General features: G+C 48.5%; 1 protein-coding gene across 2 annotated transcripts in view; it reads right to left on the bottom strand.

The window, feature by feature from the left end:
* Nucleotides 1-1554: 1554 nt before the first annotated feature.
* Rgs9 (regulator of G protein signaling 9) overlaps nucleotides 1555-22178 on the bottom strand; it is a 69319-nt gene continuing 48695 nt past the window's right edge. For both annotated transcript variants that reach the window (XM_048446077.3, XM_048446078.3), the window contains exons 14-19: nucleotides 19026-19113; nucleotides 16601-16739; nucleotides 14501-14586; nucleotides 11712-11829; nucleotides 3261-3745; nucleotides 1555-1964 (exon numbers count right to left, since the gene is read on the bottom strand). In XM_048446077.3, coding sequence (XP_048302034.1) covers nucleotides 1814-1964; nucleotides 3261-3745; nucleotides 11712-11829; nucleotides 14501-14586; nucleotides 16601-16739; nucleotides 19026-19113 — 1067 coding nt within the window. In that variant the 3' untranslated portion in view covers nucleotides 1555-1813. The remainder of the gene's footprint in view (nucleotides 1965-3260; nucleotides 3746-11711; nucleotides 11830-14500; nucleotides 14587-16600; nucleotides 16740-19025; nucleotides 19114-22178) is intronic.

Genomic DNA, 22178 nt, shown 5'->3' with positions numbered 1-22178 from the left:
CTCCCCACTCCAATCTTGACCTTCAGAATTGTTTCTAGGCACTGTCCAACATCCAATGGAGCGGGGAGCAAAACGGATCTGATTGGGCACCATTAGATGAATCCACAGAGCTGGTACGGTGCCAGATACCTAGTAGGAACTTAGTTAATAAGTACCTGCTGGGCGAGTACATGGAGGGAGAGGTAGGCAGAGCAATCTAAGAGTCACACCTCTGGTCTGGTGCAGTAGAAGAGAAAAACTGAGTGTTTCGCACTCCTGCTACAAGGAATGGATGGTTGAGACCTGTTGCTGCAGCTCAGAACCCTCCAGCCACCCTGCAGCTTCCAGCCAAGAACCACGCACAGGTGAGGACTCATACAGGACCATTCTTCGGCCCTATATGACTTCTCTAACAACGATTTTGACTCGAGGGTGCCCTACAGATGACCTATCCAAAACATTTTTTTTTCTTTTGGTTTTTCAAGAGAGAGAGAGTTTCTTTGTCTAATATCCCTGGCTTTCCTGAAACTAACTCTTGTAGACCAGGCTAGCCTCGAACTCACAGAGATCCACCTGTCTCTGCCTCCTGAGTGCTGGGATTAAAGGTGTGCACCACCACCACCCAGCCCCAAAAACATTCTTGAAATTGACCTATCCCCCACATCAGGACCAGTAGCCCCAGATCCATTCTGGGATGGTTAACCTGCAATATCAACCTGAGGGAAAGATGGGAGTATCCATGAGAGGAGTTCATGTTCAATAAATAAATAGTTAAAGAAAGTTTAACTGAATGAGGAAGAGCAAGGGCAATGCTGCTCCATAGTTTGGGATCCCGGACTAAATAAAGAATGTGAGCTGAATACTGCCATCCAGACCTCTCTGCTCTCTGGTTTCCGACTATAGACACAATGTGACCAGTTGCCTTAAACTCTTGCCACCACGATCTCTCCACCACGACCAGCTGCATCCACAAACTATGAGGCAAAATAACCCCTTCCTTCCTTAAGTTGCTTTGATCGGGTGTTTAGTCGATAATAAGAACAGCAATTATGGGCTAGGGAGAAGGATGGCTCAATGGTAAGAGGCCTTGCTGCTCTTTCAGAGGACCTAAGTCTGATTCCCAGCACTCATGTCAGATGGCTCACCAACACCCATAACTCCAGATACAGTGGATCCAGCACTCTCTTCTGGGCTCCTCAGGCATGTGCACTCATGTCCCACACACATATACACACATAATTTTAAGAAAGGAAGGGAGGAAGGGAGGGAGGGAGGACTGATTTATTACATCTGCTTCAACCTCCCTAAACAAACCCTATATTGTGAACAGAATTCAGTGTTCCACGTGACCCTTGTTCTTATTTATTGTCCTTTCTATGCAGGGCCCCTCTGGGGGACTGCCACGCACATTGATTAATGAAATCGTCATGTTCAAGCCAGTTTAGACAGAGGGAAACCCTATGAAGGGGCTCAGTGCCCCCTTGGCCCCCAAAACTAAGGACACGAGTTTAACTCACAAGTAATAGTTAGGAATAGTAACAAGCCCAGGCACACGCCAGTACCACAACCCAAGAGAATCTTTCAAATGACCCTTTTATTGGTTTTAAGGCAGCAAGGGATATCTTCTGGCCCACATGCCTTTCTGGCCAAGCAAGGGAAAGTCAGGAAAGGGGAAAGGTGGCCATTGGGAGTTGGTCAGAGCACATGTCCCTGCACTCCGCCCTGTCTGCTCCTTCCAGTCCTCCAATACCACTCTAATGCACTTGGGTCGGAGCAAGTGTGCCCCAGGTCTGATGGTCTATGCCAGGACTGTCTTTCCAGCCCCAGGATCTGCTCAGCCTGCCTTTCCCTCAGCCAGGCTCTCCCAAGGGCAAATGACTTCCTTTTCCGTGGTCTGGTCACCAGACTCTCCTGCCCCGGTGTCATCGGAGTCCATCAGGCAGGGCCCACTGTCAGTAGGCATTTCCATTTTGATCTGGAAGAAGCTGTGGACACAAATGCAAGTGAAGAGAAAGAAAGGGTGGGCAATCCCCACATGATCCCAACAGTCTCAAAACTAGCATGCCTGGGGCACTGGCCCACAGTGACAGGCACAGCCACAGGCTCTGGAGACTCCTTTGACTGGGACCTAGCTTTTTCTGTGGAGTGAAAGACGATCCCAAATATGCTTTATTTTTGATTTTAAGTCTTTATCTGGATGAACTCAGCCTGTCCCTGTAGTGTGTTGGCACACCAGTATTTAATCCTCAGCCCCTTTAAACTGTTTACTGAGGACACTGGAAAGGCAACCTTTTAGAGGTCTCATTCCCACACGTGAAGTGGGACCATGGCTGAAGAACTAGAACACTCTCTCAGCAGAACCAGTTGAGGAGAATCAAGAGACTCACACCAAATCCTCATCGTTTTCCAAAGCAACAGAGCCAATCTCCTTCTCTTCCTCCAAGCCACACAGGCAAGAAGGGAATAGTAGTCAATGCTCCCTGCTGTCCCCCCACTCACTGCGCTGACCACACACTCTGGGTCTCCACGGCAGTCTAAGGCTTCTGCCTGGTGCAACTTTCTCCAAGCTCAGGCAGGGCCAAATGGAGGACTATGTCAATTGTGTGGAGGTGACTCTGACTGTCCCCTCCAAATCCCAGGAAAGATGAAGCTGCAGTGGGCTCCCTGCTGTGGGCCCAGGCACTCTCGAGCACTCCAGCCTCTGCTCTGCACGTAGCGTAGCGGCTGTCTCGGGGCACTTGGGGTTCTCAGATTTCAGACTCTTAGAGCTACCTAAAATGGAGTTTAGAGGAGCCACTGTAGCTTGGGTGGAAGTTGATACTCATTATCTCAGACCACCACAGGAACAAGTATCTTTTGGGGGCCCTTTAGGATAGCAAACAGGTATCTGTGAGGACCAAGGAGACCATGGCACTTAGGGTATGGGATGGAGAAGGGCGGGAGCCCCTGGGGATCATGTCTTAGGGACATCATAGCCTGTGGTTACTGCTGAGGCCCTTCACAAATGCAGTGACTTGTAATCTTGGAGTAGGGCAAGTGTATGGAGGAGAGTGGGCAAGAAAGAAAAAAAGAAACTGCCCTTTTACCATCTCTGGAAGGGTGAGAGATGATGGAACTGAGCGTCTGGGGCATTTGCTGACTTGGAGATGTGTCTGGTCTCCACAGTTCCAAGGCTCCACCAACATCACAAAGACACAGCCCACACCCACACCATTGTCCATGCCCACACCCACACAGCCACTGTCCACGTGCACACAACACCAGCCCCTGCGGCTTCTTACTTGGCTACTTTCTTGGCTTTCAGCCTGGGTAGCTGTTGTCCCATGTCCCCCAGAGGCTGCACCTTCCCATGTGAAACAGCAGGGCACTTGGGTGAGAACCTGGCAAAAACCGGGGATGCCAAACAGCCCCGTCTCAGGAACCTTCCAAGGGACAGAGCCGCACGGGTCTTGGGAGGGGCCCTGGGCTGGCCATGCGGTCTTGAGTGGTCAACAGAGGACTCGCTGCTCTCAGTGACTGAGGGCCCACAGTTGGCACCAGACCAGCTGGTCTCCCCCTTGGGCTCCAGGCCTGAAGAACTCTCCAAGGCCACTCGGATGGGCGAGGGGCAGATGGCAATGCTGGGCCGTCGGATGAAGCGACTTGGTGAGGGAAAGGGCTTCCTGGGGGAGCGACAGGCCGGGGAGAAGGGACCAGAAGGAGAGGGAGGCACGCAGGTCCCTGTATACACGGCCAGGTGAGGGCTGGGAGCCAAGTGCTGACCTGGCTGTGGAGAAGGAAAAGAGAAAGTTCAATGAGGAGTCTCCAGCCACCAGGGCTGAGGGGCCATCCTCAGCTTGTTTAACCTTCCAACGGCAACAGTGCCAGCCTGTTCTAGCTGCCTTCTGGAGGGACTGACTTAAAAGGTTACCCCGAGGTTCCTGTGATAATGGTATAGCCAAACAATGGCCTCTCGCCAGGACTCATTTGTCACAAACCAACCTTCTTCCCGTCCTGGGATGCTGGAGTGTGGCCATGCTGAACTTGGTTACCCCTCAACTCAAGTCTCCAAATGCCTGTGTCTGTTCTACCCTATGTCACCTCTTCTTCATCGTGGACCACAGCTTTAGACCTGGAGGCATTTGGCACAGTTTTGCTGTTGTTTGGTATATGCGAGCATACATGTGCGTGCGTGTGTGTGTGTGTGTGTGTGTGTGTGTGTGTGTGTGTACTTTGCTGGGAATCTAACCCATAATGTTGCCCATGCTGGGAAAGTGCTATGTCGTTGAGCCATATACCCACCCAAAAGGCATTTAACGGTTTAACACAGCGCTGCACAGAGAGAGACCTGCAATGGTGCCCTGCAGAGCTTCCATGCCTGACACCACAACCCCCACCCTGACATTCCTGTGTTCACCCTGACAATGCTTTAGGGGCTGCAATCCTAGGACCTGCTCAGACCTCTCCTCAGACTGGGCAAGGCAAGCTGGGGCGGGGGCTGAGTGTAGAACCTGGGACGTTTGCGGTAGAGAGACAGGCAATTCTAGAAGAGGCTGTTTTGTGATTCTCAGAGAAAAAGGGAGTATCTCATTGCCTTGGCCACCACAGGCCCAGAATCCAACGTGTTGGGGCAGAAGGGGAGGGTCTGGTATTTACTCAGCTCAAGACACCCGAAGGAGCTTTGTCCAAGTTGAGCAACGAGATTAAAGCTGAGAGCTCCACTTGGGTTCTTCACTGTCACCTCTTCCTTTGCAGGCCGCAAGAGTCAAAGGGTAGGGGCAGCTGGCTTCCTCCTGAGAACCTGCTACAATTGTATACTATGTGAAAGCTAGGCATGGACAGAAGTTCTGAGGAGAGGTGGGTGGTGTCTTAGGGACTGCTGAACCACTACTGCTTCCAAGAGAGGCCTAGAACGGACCACAATGAGAAATAAACCTTCTCTGCAATAACCACATAGCTCAGCCCTCAGACCCTCAGACTGAAGGAAGCTGCCCTGGGCAGCCTTCGGCAGGAGGCTACTGACTTCAGAGTGAGGCCTTGTCTCAAGGTCACTCAAACGATCCAGGTCCAGTGTAAAGTGCGGTACAATCAAGGACCACTGGGAGGAATGAGCTCATTTGTTATGCAGCAATAGCAAGTTAAGACAAAGACTAAATGTGCTTCTGAGCCTAGGGGGTCTGACCCCAAAGTCCCTGGGGTTCCACTAACATGTGCCCCCATCCTATTGCCTGTGTGGGTCTTATGTTCTAGAAAGCGGAAATAAGCTGGGGGGGGGGGCTACCAGTGAGGTACCTACTAAGTTCACATCAACCTCACTGCCTTGGAAAGTGTCACAAACTCCTGAGATCACCTGATCTTTAAGATAAGAAGCTTGAGGCTCCTGGAGATAAAGGGACTTAACCAAGACCATATGGCTTGGCCATCCCTTTCTCCTCCCTTTTCCCTCCTCCCTACTTACCCATCCCACTCTTTCCCCAGAACCTTCTCCTTTTCAGGATGAATGAAGGCCGTTGCCTTCCCTTCTCGCTTACTTAGGCAGAGATGTTTCCTTCTGGGCAAACAGCCACTCTCCCAGTTGCTTTGGTTTCATTTGGTTTTTTGCTTTTTGCGTTTTGTTTTTCTAGTTCCTTCTCACAAGGAAGCCATGAGTTCCCCCACTCTGTTCCTGCCACAGAGGCCCGGGCTTGTGCTCTGTAACCCAGCCCTCTACCAATGACATGAGCAGCAAAGCAAGTGGCATGCAGGACACGTGGTGAAGAAATGCGACAGGAAACAGATGAGGAGAACCAGATTCAGATTTGTTGTGAGCAGCTTGTTTTATTGTGCAAGGGAGCCCAAAGGGGGAGGGCGGGAGCCATGAAATGAGATGGTACATTAACAGGCAGACACCATCACAGGATGGTACATTAACAGGCAGACACAATCACAGGATCTTTAATGGAAAGCAAAGCAGATGGTGCAGCATCTCAACTCATTTTGTTCCATCAGACACCGGCCGAGAAATCAAAGACCTGTGGCCACATTCAGCATGCAAGGACCCAGGCCCCCTAACGTCCCTTCCTGTTGCACCCTCTCCCTCTTCCCCAAAAGCAAGTAAAGTTGGTCTCATAAGGAAAAGTCAGCTTAGGTGAGGACATCATTTCTCTATTTAGTCACCCCACTGAACACAGTTGGGCACAAGACCTTCCTAGCTGGAAATGACCCACACTTCAGCCATAAAACTTGGGGCCACGGGTTCTGCTGGTCACTATCCTGTTACTAACCAGCCTTCTCTTAGAAGCTAGAGGACATAGAAATATACTATATACCTCAAATATAACCTAAAGCTGTCTAGAGAGCACAGAGGATGTAGAGAAGTGAGATGGTTTGGGACAATCATGATTTAACTATTGCTAAGGTAACACCTAGACAAGAAAGAATAATGGGTGATTGTGTCGAACGACACTGACGAAGAAAGCAGGTGCCAACTTCAAGATGATGAAGGTCTAGGGAGTTCAACGATAATGGTGGTGATGGTGGTGGTGGTGGTGGTGATGACCGTGGTGATGGTGGTGGTGGTGGAAGTGATGGTGGTGTTGATACTGACAGTGAGAATGATGGGGATGGTGGAGAAGGGTGATGGTGATAAGGATTGCTATAAAGGTGGTGATGATGCCTATAATAATGATGACAGCGATGGTGCTGGTGACGATAGTGATAACGATGACATAACGGTGGTGCTGATAATGATGGGGATGAGGCTTATGGTGATGCCGATGGTAAAGATGATGGTGATCCGTGGTGGTGGCACTGGTGATGGAAATGGTACCGATAACAGTAAAGATGATGAGATGATGGTGGTTGGGATGTGATGATGATGGGGACTGGTGATGATGGTGGTGACAGCAATGATGATTATGAGAGCAGGGATGGTAAAGATGAGGATTGTGATAATGAGAAGGTGGCAGGGGCCAGCATTTGTTGAGCATCTATGATGCGCTGGGCATGGTTCTAAGTGCTTTACTCTTATTTTCCTGCCCTTGGTTCTTGTATCTTTCTCCTACTACCCATCACAAAAGTAATGATTTCTATAACAATCTAACAGGAAAATAGAATTCTACAAAGGAAATCCTAGAGCCTTATAAAATAATATAATCTAGCATAGTTAAACTCCATGGGCAGAGAAGCTTGTTATGTGGTTAAATCCTAGTTCTAAGAAACGGAGATGGTGTCTGAGAACGATTTAAATATAGCACTAATATTATCTCAATATGCACTATTTTGATGCCACATGAGATACAAATGGGCCCCGAGGGGCTACTGTTATGTTTGCTCCTGGTAACAAGTTGACGGGAGCCTCTGCCCCCATTAGAGCTGGGACAGCAACCACAGATGCTCTTTCAACACCTCAGAATTGGAAAGAGCCCTCTGGCCCCTTTGCTCCCAAACCTGTGAATCTCCCTGTAGCTCGCAGGACTTGAGCCGGCACTGTCAGACTCTGACACTAGGGAAGGCAGGAGTGAGAGAGGAAAAGAGCTGGCGTCTGGTGCTGAGGTACAGTGATGCCACAGACATGTGAAGTCCTACAAGCTGAATGATGAATAGAACCTTCCAGGTTGGGTGGTCCAGGTTGCCCTCTGGTCTTAATCATGTACACCAACTACCGAACCCAGGACCCCTCTGGTCTCCTTAGAGTCTCCACCCTTCCGTAAGCTTACTATCACCTCCCAAAGCATCATGGGACTTTCCTATAATTCAACCGGCCACATTCTTGTCTTTCCTGTTAACTGTAAGTAGCTAATGGGGGGTCTTTCTCCTCTCTTCTCCCCTGCCCCCTCCACCCCAGTCCTGGACTGCAGTACCTGGATGATGCTCTACAGGTAATGGAGGCTGACTATCACTGTGGAATGCTGAGTGGTCGTGACACACAGAAGAAGAAATGTGCCGACGCCTGACCCTTCTTTTTGTTTGTTGTCTATTGAGAAAGGGTCTCACTATGTAGCTCTGGCTGTCCTGGAACTCATATGTAGACCAGGCTGGCCTCAAACTCCTAGAAATCTGCCTGCCTCTGCCTCTGCCTCTTGAGTGCTGAGTTTAAAGGTGTGCACACCATGCTTGGCCTAAGCCTTACGCTTCTAACCACACATCTTCCAAAAGCTTCTCTCAAGACAAACTATTCTCTCCCAATCTTGGCAGCTTTCACATGTTTCACTGGTAGTTCCCTAACGACACTCTGCCTCATGGTACAGCCATTTGCACCCACATCTTCATGAACCCCATGAGGGAAAAGACCACTTTGCATATTTTTATCCCCCACGCTTCTTCTACTGATTCTTGTAAAAATCAGCATTTTGAGAACATATGTGGTAGTATGTCTTTAGTCCCAGCACTTGGGAGGCAAAAGCAGGCATATCTCTGTGAGTTCAAGGTCACACTAGTAGATATACTCAGTTCTAATCCAGCCAGGACTACATATTAAGACCTTGCAAATATCTATATCTATATCTAGATAGATAGATAGATAGATAGATAGATAGATAGATAGATAGATAGATAGATAGATACACTTCTCTGGCCTCTACTTGCGCGCGCGCACACACACACACACACACACACGTCATGATTTGTTATAGCAATCCAGAGTGAAGCCATTTCTCTTGTACCTTCCTTTGTGTGGAAAATGCTCAGATCTTTATTTCTTCATTCACATAAGCGAATGTTCACCTACTGTCTATTGCCTGTGGCTCTCACTGAGGGCAGGACCTAGTGTCTCAGACACACCCATGTATGAGGGAAAGAACCAGAAACAGTATACTGTGGTCTTCCAGAGAATGAAGGACTCAAGCACAAGCCTGGGGAGTGGGGTGGCGGATGGACAGACCAAAGATGAACCCGATCTAGGCATGGGTGCCCTGAAGAACTCTAACACTCTAGCCACCAAGCTACTGGCATGATCTCGGCTCACGTGAGGTGATCAGAAGGGGCAACAAACATTCTCCAGTTTCAAGCTTCTCAAACTTTCCCCTAAAGTAGGCCACACAGCAGGAGAGCCGGGTAAACACACATCCCCCAGGAGTCTTAGGAGGGCAATGCCTGAACCTGCATAGCAGAGCATGAAATGACTTTGATGTCTCCAATGTCAGCTTTAAAAATTCATGCGCATTTTGCATTCCATTTCATAATATATTTATGGTTGTTTTAACGTAAATTTTTAAAAAATTACCTAAATCGCCTCCAATTCTAAATATTCAAGTAAAATTGGCATCTTAGTTCTGGAACTGGTCTTCTGACAGCCCCTGTTCTCACAAGTAACTAAGCAGAGGGGGCCTGTGAGCTGCCCAAGACAACATGGCTTCTGTTAGAACTGGACCAAGGTCTAAAAGGCTTCCTCCGAATCCAGAGTTCTTCCATTCATTCATTCATTCATTCATTCATTCACTCATTAGCTCATTTGTTCATTCATTCAGTCATATAACACACATGTACAGAACTTACTAAGTTTGGGAATTAGATTCCAAGTAGGAAGCTAGATTTTGCCCTTCCCCACCTTCTACTCAGTTTATAATGGCTCACAACCTGAAGCTTCTGCCTGGGGACTCCAAAACTCTTCAAAAGAAAATTTAAAAACCATATCTGTGGTGCCATCTCAGAGGAACTCATGAAACTGGGAAGTGTTTGTTCCCCCTTGGGGATGGGATTTTCTTGCTAGCAGGAAAGCAATGACCACAAGCTACTTATATTGGCTTAGACGGTCTTCAGTGACGTAGCCCTGCCCACCTCTCTCACCCTGCCTTGCACCATGTCCTCCTCACCCACCAGGCTCCATATACCTGGCTTTTCAGTTCATTTCCCACATCTGGGGCTTTGTCCTTAGAATTTCCTCTCTCTATGGGGCATTCTCCTTGCTTGGTCCACATCCCATGATGGATATTTCTCATCCTCTATTCCTCTATCACTGCTTCAAAGAGGTGCTAAGTCTACACAGAACACAACTTCCTTATCATGATGTCAGATTCATTTCCCTTATAACTTATTCAATAGGCTTTTAATCCTATTTTTAGTTAGCAATTACTACAATTAACTCAATTCTATACCCTTCCCTGTATCCACATATTTTTAAATGGACTCGGACATATTTTTACTAAAACAAATAGAGTCTATTTCCTTACTTCTTTCCCCCTCATGGACACGGGGTCTTATGTCGTCCAGGCTGGCCTCAAATCCATTATGTATGTAAGCATGACCTTAATTCATAACGCTCCTGCTTTTGCCTCCCAAGATGTGGGATTGCAGGTCTGCAGCACCCCATTTGTTTCTATGTAGTGGTTGGGATTGAACCCATGACTCCATGCATACAAGGCAAGCGCCCTACACACTGATCCCCAGCCCTGTTTCTTCACTCCCTAATCTAGGAGGAATCTGTGACTTTCTCTGGCCAAGAAAAGATGAATGAGACCATGGAAAGCCATATGCACTTCTACCTTCTCCCTTGCAATTCTGCCACCACCCTAAGGCCATGCATGCCTGGGCAGGGCTGCTGGAAGAGAAGAGACACATAAATCAGAGCAGACATGTCCCATTTATCCCAGCCCAAGCTTCTGTAAGCCAAACTCCAGACACAGGAGGCAACCAAGCGAAGAACAACAGAACCACCGAGATGATCCCCTGTGTATGAACAATAAATGCTTACTATTGCATATCACTCTGGCTTGTGGCCAGTGCTGCACCATCATGGCTATCTAATTGTATAATTGCCTTGGTCAGTCCTGGACCACAAGCTCTATTAGAGAAGAACAATTTCCTTTTTGTTCATCCAAGCCCTGCACATAGAAGGAACACAGTAAATTTGTGGAATGTGCTAGTTCCTGCTTAAGACTGCTCTCCTACACTTTTCTCTTTTGCATACAGGTATGTGGGGTTATTTATCCTCAAGAATAACCTTGTTGGCCTCAAAGTCATAGGTCGAGCTGTCTTCTCCCCTGAACACTGAGAGAGCCTACTCTATAGTGACAGTAGCATCAAAGTCTATTGCCCAAAGGATATCTGATGTCCACAATCCTTCTTCCTGCATACAAACACCAGTGCCTTTGTTCTTTAACCAAAGAGATAATCTCAACAGGACATTTCTCCTTGCCTCTAAGTCTTTCATTCCCACAAGCTATTTATCCATAAATTATACATAAGAGGATGGGAAAATAAGTAACCGTGGCTAAGAACAAGCTCACTAGGAACTGTGTCCCGCAATGCCTTTTTAGGCGGGTGTAACAGAGGAGACGAGGGATGGGCGTTGTATACAGGGGCCCTGTAGAGGGATCTCAAGTTGCTTTGGAAGTAGCATCTGAATTGGAGAGATGGGTTTGAGAAGTCTCACAAAGCTATTCTAAACAGATAGTCCTCAGAGAAGTAGCCTTGGAAGATGGGTGGTCAGTTTCTTAATAAGGAAGCGTACAATATGGCCCCTTTTTCCTATGCTTCCAACCATACGAGCTGCATAGAGCAATGTTGATGAGCATGGCTATTCACTCATGTGACAACCTTCTACCATCACCAGCCCTGCTCCTTGGTGACTTGAAATAGGAAAACAAAGCCATATAACTCTTGGTCTAGAAGTCCACTCGACCCTACATTTTGCTGACGGAGAATGAACTTTCTAAAGACTAATCCTTTACATTGTTCCCTCTCCCAAGCACACGTGCCCCACCCCAGGCATCAGAAACTCATTTAGGAGGCAGCTCCTTTTTGAGTAGGCTCCTGCGGTCCAGCTTGCTCATGACCTGGGTGATGTCCACTGTGTTGGCCGCTTCGCGAGCTTTCTCTTCCTCTTCCAACTGCCTCAGGATGACAGGGCTCGGGCTGGAGCGCAGGTGACGCCTCATAAATGGGAGGGTGGAGCTACAAGGAAAGAGAGATGAGTGCTTAATAGAAAAATAGACACGCCTGGTGACATTGACACGCCTGGGGACACCAACACGCCAGATGAGATGCCTGGTCAAGGTTGGAGCAGCAAGATCAGAATTGGGACATGATCCCTCACTTTGCCAGTGAACTTCAAGAGGACCTTCAGAACCATGCCCAACTTTCGTTCTTTCCCCTCATGGAGGATGGGGCCACACTGAGTGAGTTCAGCTGCCACCAGACTTCAGGTGAGGCCCTAGGAAGACTATTTGGATGATGGTGGTGGTGGTGACAGACTCGCCTTCTACAGTGTTTAGAATTCAGTATGTAGTGTCAACGCAAGGTCGTCAAGATCTCAATGCTCTCTCTGCAAGATCTTCAAAGAAGAGGGCATGGTGGGGGTTGGATGGTGGGCACAGTAGGGTTGGATGGTGGGTACAGCGGGGATGGATGGTTGGCATAGTGGGCACATTGGGGTTGGATGGTGGGCATGGCAGGGTTTGATGGTGGGCACTGCGGGGTTGAATGGTGGGCACAGTGGGACTGGATGGTGGGCACTGCGGGGTTGAATGGTGGGCACAGTGGGGCTGGATGATGGGCACAGCGGGGTTGAATGGTGGGCACAGTGGGGTTGGCCCGTGGGCCCCTGAGAGCTTGAGTCTTGAGGAAGAGTCATGCCTCAGACTATGTGTTTAAAAAGGCAGGTGTAAGGGTGTGGAGATAGCTCCCTTGACAGCATACAGATCAGAACTTGATCCCCAGGAGCGTGTAAAAAAACCCAATATGGTGGTACACAATTGTAATCCCAGAGCTGGGAAGAGAGACAATGGGGAAAGTGGGTGCTTGTTGGCCATTCAGCCTGACCAAGTTGATTAGCTCCAGCCAAAGAGAGGCCCTGTCTCAAAAAAGAAAGAGAGAGAGAGAGAGAGAGAGAGAGAGAGAGAGAGAGAGAGAGAGAAGAGCTGAAAAGGGCGGAATAATACCTAAATTTGTCCTCTGGCTTTCACATATATGTATACAGAGAGAAAGAGAGGAGCTAGCATTTCTGAAGCAGCAACAGACTAAAGACAGAGGACCAACCCCTAATTTCTGGACTGTGTGAGACACCCCCCCTACCCAGCCCTTGTCTCTATGCAGAGACGTAGTATTCTCTCCGACCAAAACAAACAAACAAAAACAAACAAACAAAAAACCTGGGTACCAACTAATGCCACCAACTCTATCAAAGGGAAGGCTTGCATGCACCTTAACTTTTAAAAGATTCGCTTCTACCTGTGAGCCAAGGAATAGGCTCCTCCCACTGCGTCCCCTCCTGGGTACAAGTCCAGTGGCACGCACCATGCATGCAAGCATTCACACCTGTTCTCACCCACAACAGGGTGACTGCACTCCCAGACTGTGACGTCCCTTGCCAAAGTCAAGTGCAACCAGCAGAGGTCTCTGCCATCTGCAAGGCACTCCATGCCCCAGCTGTACCAAGAAGGAGCCTCTCTGAACTCCAGTGCCTGCCCTAACTCATAAAACGTTAGGACGGAAGTGTGAGATGATCTATCTCCTAGCCCACCCCCACCCTTTCTGAATCTCTGGGCTCATTGGAGTTCCCAGGGCCACTGGAATCCGTGCTTTACTCAGTAACCTGTCAACAGTGCCACAAGCCTGCTTCCTCTCACAGGACTGCTGCCCTCAAGGACAAGGTGGCACATTCTTCCATTAACTCCTTTGATAAAGGATGCCCACCTCCCTCCACCCTTTGAACTGACTGAATATGCTAAAGACAGCCCAGCACCACGGGGGCACGGAGCACAGGGACAGCTCTGTTTCAGAATTCGCAGTTTTGTTTAAGCTGTTATTTCTTTTAAATCTTTTTTTTTTTTTTGAGACAAGGTTTCTCTGTAGCTTTGGAGCCTGGAGCCTGTCCTAGAACTAGCTCTTGTAGACCAGGCTGGCCTCCAACTCACAGAGATCTACCTGCTCCTGCCCCCTCACCACCACCCGAGTGTTAGGATTAAAGGCGTGTGCCACCACCACCCAGTTGTATTCTTAAATCGTTAAATAATCTTTATGGTTCGTGTACCCCTCCCCATCTCCACCAAAGGGAAAAAAATGTTTAGTTTGTTCCTTGGAGTATGACATCTTCCATTATCCCAATGTCTCTGTAAGACACTGCATGAGAGAAATTACCAACTAGTTAATGGACTTCTAGAAAGTCGTCTCCAGAGGCACCAAGAACAGTTGGGGTGTTGCTGTTTGCCTCTCCCAACCATCTAGCCTTTTCTCTTGGTGTGCAATCCCCCCTCAGGACTTGGAACAACAGAGATATGAAGGGTGTGCCTTAATTAACTCCTATTCATCAGTTTGGAGGTAGAGAGGGAGGGTGATTTAAAAAAAAAATGAGATGTTTCCATTTGTGATACTCATAATTACCGGTCTGATAATCAGGGCCCTTTAGAGCTGGAATCAAGGAAACAAAACTTACCGGAGGCAATTACTAAGGGAATCTTGCTGGAGGGCATTTCTAAGCAAATGAGGCCCACGTTCACTGCACACCACTTTCCAGCCCCCAACAATGCCATCAAGCAAATCTCCACTCCAGCCATTTGGCTACATGGGGCCCTCACGTTTCTAAAGTAAACAGCAGGCGGCCAGCGATTAAAGGTACTCCACTTGCCTTCTCTTGGTGGTTTCCTGCGGCTCGATAGCTTTGGCCAGCATTTCTTTATAGATGGGAGATTTTAAATAGCGAGCATAAGAATCCTGGGGGGAACAAAAAGAAAACAGTAGTGATGAGCCAGGGAGAGGGGATGCATCCGATAGAGTGGAATACGGCTGTCACTTCCGAGCACTGTCCCCTGGCAGGACAGCAAGACAAGAGAAATCTGCTTCCCTGCATGAGGCATGCTCAGGAGATGCTGCGAGCCCTGGGTCTCTGGTGTGGAGCTCAAAACCAGGCAGGGCCAAGTTGTCCCAGAGAACTCAAAAATGTACGTCCTTGGGGTCAGCCCAGTCCTACCTAATCATGACCTCCAAGGGTGGGACAACCACCAGGGTCTATAGGACCACAATTCATAGGTCCCAACACTAAAATCCTCAGAGCTGTGAGCCTGTAAAGCCAACAAGAGATAAGAAGACATTAAACTCTCACCCTTGGTGGTCATGGAGATGAATCCCACTTCTAACCCCATCTGCCACCCACTTCTCCCTGGAGTTCAGGGTAGAAAGGTGAGAGGACAATGCAAGTTACTGAAAGGACCGAGATTTAAGCCTCTCTTACGGGGGTGCTTCCTAGGAGTTGAGCAGGGTAGGAAGTTGCTACCTGAAAACTCCACTCACAGCTAATACAGGCAATGCTCACCATGGTAACCCAGCAATGGAGACAGTCTCAAAGGTTTGTTAAATCCTAGAGACTAGTTGGTAGTAGTAACAGCTATGAGAAACAGGGTGGAACCTGGGAATGGGGATAACGAAGCCATCGGGTCATGTGGAACTTGTCACCACAAGATATGGCTTCTAAGAGACGTAGAGTCAACTCCAGACACACAGCATTCTTTCGTAAAGAACCCACACAGACATACACCACATCACGAGAGGCCTCCACCTCATCCTGGCCAGTGTGCATGTGTGGCGAGAAGGTGTGTGAATCTGTGCACATGCATGCAGTAGTCAACACCAAGCGTCTTTCTCGATCATTCTCCACTTTACTTTGGCAACAGGTCTCTTGCTGAGCCCGGTGCTCATCTGCCTTGGCTAGGGGCAAGCAAGCCCCTGGGATTCTCCTGTCTCTGTCTCCCAGCTTTTGACATGGGTGCTGGCCACCGGAACTCAGGTGGGAGCTTTTGTGCAGCCAGCAGAATAGGACATTGAGTAACAGTGATTGCCACCAAGCTTGGAGACCTGAGTCTGATCCTAAGATTCACATGGTGGAAGGAGAGAACAAATGGACACATACACACACAGTCAATTAGTTTAAAAATTTTTTAAAATAATTAGGTATGTCTGGACCAGGATGATGGCTCAGTGGATAAGGGTACTTGCCAACAAGCCTGATGACCTGGAAACTCATACTGTGGAAAGAGGGAACACAAAGTTGCCTTCTGACCTGCACACACACACACACACACACACACACACATGTATGTGAACATGTGCGCATGCACGCACACACATATATACACACACATACTCACAGGAATGGGAAAAATTAATTTCTCGAAATTTCTTTCAGAAAGTTATTTTCTCTCAGATTCATGACAATTCCTTGGAAGTTTCCACCCTGCTACCATCTCACTAATGATCCAGGAGCTACCTGAATTCTCACAAGGTTTACCTGCCGGACCCCTGGCTCTGTCAGAGCAGAAGCTGGTGTCCTATCTCCATGCCCACTGAGAGCTTAGGCAAGCCCATACTCTGGAGGAACCCCCCACCCAGGGGGATCTTTTTGGAGACAAATTGTCTTGCTCTACACAGAGACTGTGCCTTACAAGTTTTCAAGAGCTCACAGCAATTATTTTCATCTGTCTGGCTGCCGCTGATACTGCTTGCATCCTAACCGCAGCACAAGAAGCCCATAGACACACACCACTTCTATGGCAATGTCCAAGGCCAGAGGCTAGGGGTTCAAGCAAGGTCTAGCCCGTGGATAAGAGAAAGAACCAACAGGCCATTCTACCTCACAGGATCGGCAAAGCAGTATCCACGTCCACTCCCCCGCCCTTCCCACCTCCGAGGATCTTTCCTGGTCTCTGAGCATCCTCGGCACAGGCCTGCCTACCTTCTTCATGAGCATGTAGATGTGTGTCTGCGCTGCATCCAGCACGTAGCGGTGGGGATGCCTCAGCCCCTTCACGGTGATGTCCATGGTTTTGCCATCTATGTTGATCCAACGTCTTGCACCTGGCGCCAGGAACAGCCTGGGAGGAGAGGGAAATATCCATCAAAGGAGCTAACTCGGGTGCTCACGTACAAAGGGTAAATAAGGGCCCACACAACAGGCTCAGGTTAGCTAAGAAACGCTGAAGAGTCTGAAATTTGCCCATCAGTTTTTCCCAGAAGCCAGAATAAGGTCATGGCCGCCTTGGGAATGGACTATTTAACCTTGGCATTCTAGGAGAGCAAGTCAGGAGCTGGTGGAGTAGACCTAGGTGGGTGAGGCCTTTGCAATTTGGGGGGAAAGTCAACTTCGAGAGGGGCTAGAGAAACAGCTCAACAGTTAAGAGCACTTGCTTCTCTTGCAGAGCACCGAGCATTCAATTCCCAGAACCCATATCAGGTGGCTCAAAATTACCTGTAACTCCAACTCCAGGGAAGTCTAGAACCCCATTCTGGATCCTGCAGACATTTAAACACACACACGCACACATGCACTCATGCACACACACGCGCGCATGAGCACACACACACACACACACACACACACACACTTAAAAATAAAATCTTTAAAAAAAATCCACCTCCAGCTTAACCTTCCTCCTTACTCACTGACATCCTAGGGCCAACCTGAGGCCAGGTAAAGAGACCTCCAAAATGGCATTCTGAAACCTCTGCTCTTCCATGGCCCGGACTAGACAAGTTTGATGATGAATCTCAAATGCTGAGTAGCAAGGGAGGATAGCCATAACCCCGGTTCCCAAGGCGTGACTGTCTCAGCATCCAGACCAGCAGCCCTAAGATTGACCACGTTTTTCACGTCCTAATAGCTCGGTCTAGGATTTGGCACAGGGGCATCCCCCAGGCTATAGATTAGAAAGACTCAGGTGGCTTTTGCCCACACTCCTAAGCTATACTTCCAAATTTTGTCAATCAAACTAACATTTATGTAAGTGGAGGCCTGGGTGGTGGGAGGCAGACATGGCTGTGAGGCTAGCGAGCCACCTCCTGGCCTAGTTTTAACCTTAGGAGCTGTGGGATGTCATGAACCAGGCACGTGCCTGCTGCTCTACAGAAAGTGGCCATAGGTCCCCACCCTTGCTAGCCAGCTAGGAGAGCACACGCGTCTCCAAGGAGAAACAAAATATCTGCTCATCTCTGGAAATCTCACTCCTTTCTGAAATGTGGGCTGGTCCATCTGAGTCATGAGAAGGGAGGATGCGGAGGAGAATATTGGGTCCTTGGGTGGAAAGGGCTGGCTGAGCTGATGCCTAAGGATCAGTAACAGAGGCCAGGGCTGCCAAGGGCTGCTTCCCACCCCATGGGGAGAAACCTGGGGGACCAGTGGTGCATGTGAGTGGGAACAAAAAACACTGTGCCCTTGGAGCCCTAGACTGGTGGGACTGTTAGGGAAAGGACCACAGCAAGACAAGGGTACACACAAGCTTCTAGGACGAAGGCCAACAAGGGTAGGACTGTCGCGTTCCACAGCCTCCCCATCCTCTCCGCCTGGCCCTTGGGAGCAGATCTACCACACTGAACCACCCTCGGCTCTGGGCGACTTAGAAGAAGGGCAGGGCTAGACAGGGACGTACTGTTCCTAGAACCATGAGTGGGGAATAAGGTCTGTGCACACTCACAGCCCAGACTGGCCTCACAGCCTCACACACGGGAGATGTACCATTCCCTTATTGTCGATGGCTTGTGGAGTAGACTCTCCATACCTCCCCTCCTCTCTCTCTCTCTCTCTCTCTCTCTCTCTCTCTCTCTCTCTCTCTCCCTCCTCCTCCTCCTCTTCCTCTTCCTCCTCCTCCTCTTTCCACTCCCCTACACACACATATGCATGCACACATACACAAAAACAAACAAACAAACAAAAACAAGAAAAGTCAAACACCAAACACAAAATTTTGCACTGGGGTAGCACACGCCTTTAATCCCAGCACTTGTGAAGCAGAGGCAGGTGGATCTCTGCAAGTTTGAGGTCAGCCTGGCCTACAGAGCAAGTTCCAGGACAGGCTCCAAAGCTACACAGAGAAACCCTGTCTCAGAAAACGAAAAACATTGCACTGTGGTTCTGGGTTGCTCACTTTCATTCATGGACACAACCCCATAGGAACACAAGACTGTCACTGTCCATCTATCTCACTTGGGTTCCTCCAGGGGAACCATCAAATCTTCCAAACCTCAGGGAGGAGTTTATGGAATGGCAGGGCCAGTGGTTGGTGCTAGCCTGGGCCCAGGCAGCCACCGGATGTAGGAGCCAACCCTCAGCCCCGTTCCACCCTCACCCACACAGAGGCTTTTCCTCAAACACAGCTAATCCTCACTTGTAAATCTCCTCGGCTTTCTCCTTGACCTTGGACTGATCTCCGTACTTCAGGTCCTCACAGGCTTCCCAGAATCCCAGGTTCTCCCCTGCACAGGGAAGGCAGGTCCACGCAGATGAAAACCAGGCAGGAAGTGAGTGGAGAGAAGAGGAGATAAAGATAAAGGTCAGGTGGTCTCAACTCACTTGTTGAGCATCTTCCCGCAAGATGAGACACTGAGCACCGGCCCATCAAATACCAGTGTCTCTCAAGACAGGGAGCCACTTCTGGGGTGTGGGAGGATTTAGGACCCAGCAATGGTTCATTTTATGAGTATCCTCTGTCAAAAACCGAACTGGTCTCCACCACGCTTGAAGCGATTATCCATTCACGGAGTGGATGCTATCCTGCCCTTCAATAATACACAGGGCAGAGCTTCTACTAACCCACTCCCATGGCTGTCATGCTCTTCTTCTAAATGGACATTTGTTTGTTTACTGGGGAGGGCACACGTGTGGGGGTTGAAGAACAAAATTGTGCAGTACGTTATCACCATCATGTGGGGGTCCCAGGGACTGACGTCACCAGGCTTAGCCCCAAGAACCATCTCACCAGCAGCTCCCATACTCTTCCTGGCTGAGAGTTTATCGTTAGCAAACCCTTCCTAAACAGTTCACATGGGCTCATAATTATCTATGACTCCACTCTCGAGCTTCCTGCCCTCTGCCGTGTTTCACGGCCGTGTGACTCCTGCCTGCTTTATTTGACTGTGCACAGGGACCCCCACGTTCTGTATTCATTCCCACGCATCTTCCAGGCAAAAAGTCCTTGGAGTCTTTGACAGCTGATGGCATGGGATGCTTACAGGATACATGGGTACAGGGGGAACCCAGTGTCACAAGAACCAGAGGGATTTTGTTCCTCTAGACTGAGAGAGCGAAGAAAAAAAACAAACCCTTGAATTCTTTAATCTTTTCCCAGTTTCACAATCATTCCCCAGTAATTCAAATACATTGGTATAGTGGTTCCAAGTACCTGAGAAATTTTACCTGAGAAAATAACAATAGTGTCATCAATGAGCGAGTGTGTGTGTGTGTGTGTGTGTGTGTGTGAGAGAGAGAGAGAGAGAGAGAGAGAGAGAGAGAGAGAGAGAGAGAGAGAGAATGTGTGTACACACATGCACATACACACTCTAAAGTGCTGTGGTGCTATTTAATGAACAAGAGAACCCTTCCTCTGCATCCACAGCATTTCCTGAGAGTGCCCAGTTAGGTCAGACTGGCAGAGGCTGCACAATTCTACACTAGCTAGAATTTGCCCCGTAACTCCTGAGGTGGATCAGTCTTCAGACAGAAGTCACAGGCCAATGATTTTCTTCAATAGCCAATTGGTCTGACATCAAGACCTCTTGATTATGATAAGAAGAAAAAAAAACAGTCATTGCTTAGGACTAAAATTATATGAGCAATTCTTCACAAAAGACAAAAATTGCAAACAACTCAAAATTGCCCACGGAGGAAAAATGGGCAAACAAATGTGGTATACGTTTGCGACAGGATACCTTCAGCAGTAAAAAGGGACAGAGAATCTCTTCGTTAGTTTCAGCTACCAACTGCTTATCTGAGGGAGTCTCAACTGGGGGATTGCCTTGATCAGACTGGCCAGCCGTGGGCCAGTGGGATATTTTCTTGACTGATTATTGATAGAGGGTGGCTCAGTCCACGTGACTGGTGCCATCCGTGGTTGGATCAGCCCTGACTAAGAAATGTAACAGGACAATGGCCTAGTCAGTTAAGCAGCATTCCTCCATGGTTTCTGTTTCAGTTTGTTCTTGAGTCCATGCCCCAACTTTCCTCAGTGCTGGGCTGTGACCTTGAGATGTGAACTCAGTAAACCCTCCCTTCCCCAAGTTGCTGTTGGAGGTAGTTTTTACCGCAGCAACAGCAAGAAGCCTGGAATACGATTCGGCATGAACGAACCTTGAAGACACTGTGGTGGTCTTAACAAAAATGGCCCCCAGGGAGAGGCACTATTTGAAAGGATTAGAAGGTCTAGCCTTGTTAGAGCAAGTGTCAGTGAGTGTGGGCTTTGAGGTTTCAGAAAGCCCACTGCAAGCCCAGAGTTCTTTCTTTCTTCCTGTTGTCTGTGGATCCAGACATCAAACACTCACTACCTCTCCAGCCTGCGGGCCTGTGCGCCACCAGGCTTCCCACCATGATGACAATGGACTAAACTTCTGAAACTGTAAGCCATCCTCAATTAAATGTCTCCTTCATAAGAGTTGCTGTGGTCATGGTGTCTCTTTAAAGCGACAGAACACTAAGACAGAAGTTATATGAAACAGGTCAGCTACAGCAGGACTAATTCTGTGTTTACACTTGCAGGAGGTGCCTAGAGCAATCAATCTCACAGAGATGTGCAGAGAAATGGGGGAAACTGTGGGGTGGGAAGATGGGGAGTTCATATTTCACTGAATTTCATATTCAACTTGGCATGATGGAAAGGTTCAAAAACTGTGGACACACTTCTTAGTCACCAAACTATGTGCTTAGATTGTTAATATGGTAAATTTTATGTTATAGATTTTTCCTAAGAAAAAAATTAAGCAAGGAGTTGGGGAAATAGCTCAGTCTGTAAAGCAACTGTCTTAGAAAGGTGAGAAATGGGATTTGAATCTCTAGAACCCATCTAACGCTGAGTGGCCAAGGCAGCCTGCCGGTAATCCCACTGTTTGGGATGTAGAGAGAGCTGGATAGCCAGGTTAGCCATACACATGAGACCTGGGTTCAATTGAGAGCCCCTGCCTTGATGAATAAGATGGAGAGAGATCAAGGAAGAATCCTGAGGCCACCCTCTCAGGCCTCAACACTCAAGGGCAGACATGTGTATAAGCACTCACATATACATATGTTCAGGAACACAAGTACACACTCATTTAAAAGCATTAAACGAACACATTAAAACAATACAAGAATGTTCACTGCGGTATTCATGAACCCAAAGGTCAATACAATTAAAATTCAGAAGTTGAAGAGATGATTCTGCAGTTAAGAGCATATTTGCTCTTTCAGAGGTCCCAAGTTCGATTCTCAACACCCACATGGCAGATCACAATCATCTGTAACTCCAGTTCCAGGGGATCTTATGCCCTCTTCTGGCCTCTGTGAGCCCCAG

The sequence above is a fragment of the Myodes glareolus genome, chromosome 9, assembly GCF_982192425.1.
Source record: "Myodes glareolus chromosome 9, mMyoGla1.1, whole genome shotgun sequence".
NCBI classification, from domain to species: Eukaryota; Metazoa; Chordata; class Mammalia; order Rodentia; family Cricetidae; genus Myodes; species Myodes glareolus.
The sequence above is the reverse complement of the archived record's forward strand: the minus strand, read 5'-3'. Positions and strand labels throughout refer to the sequence as shown.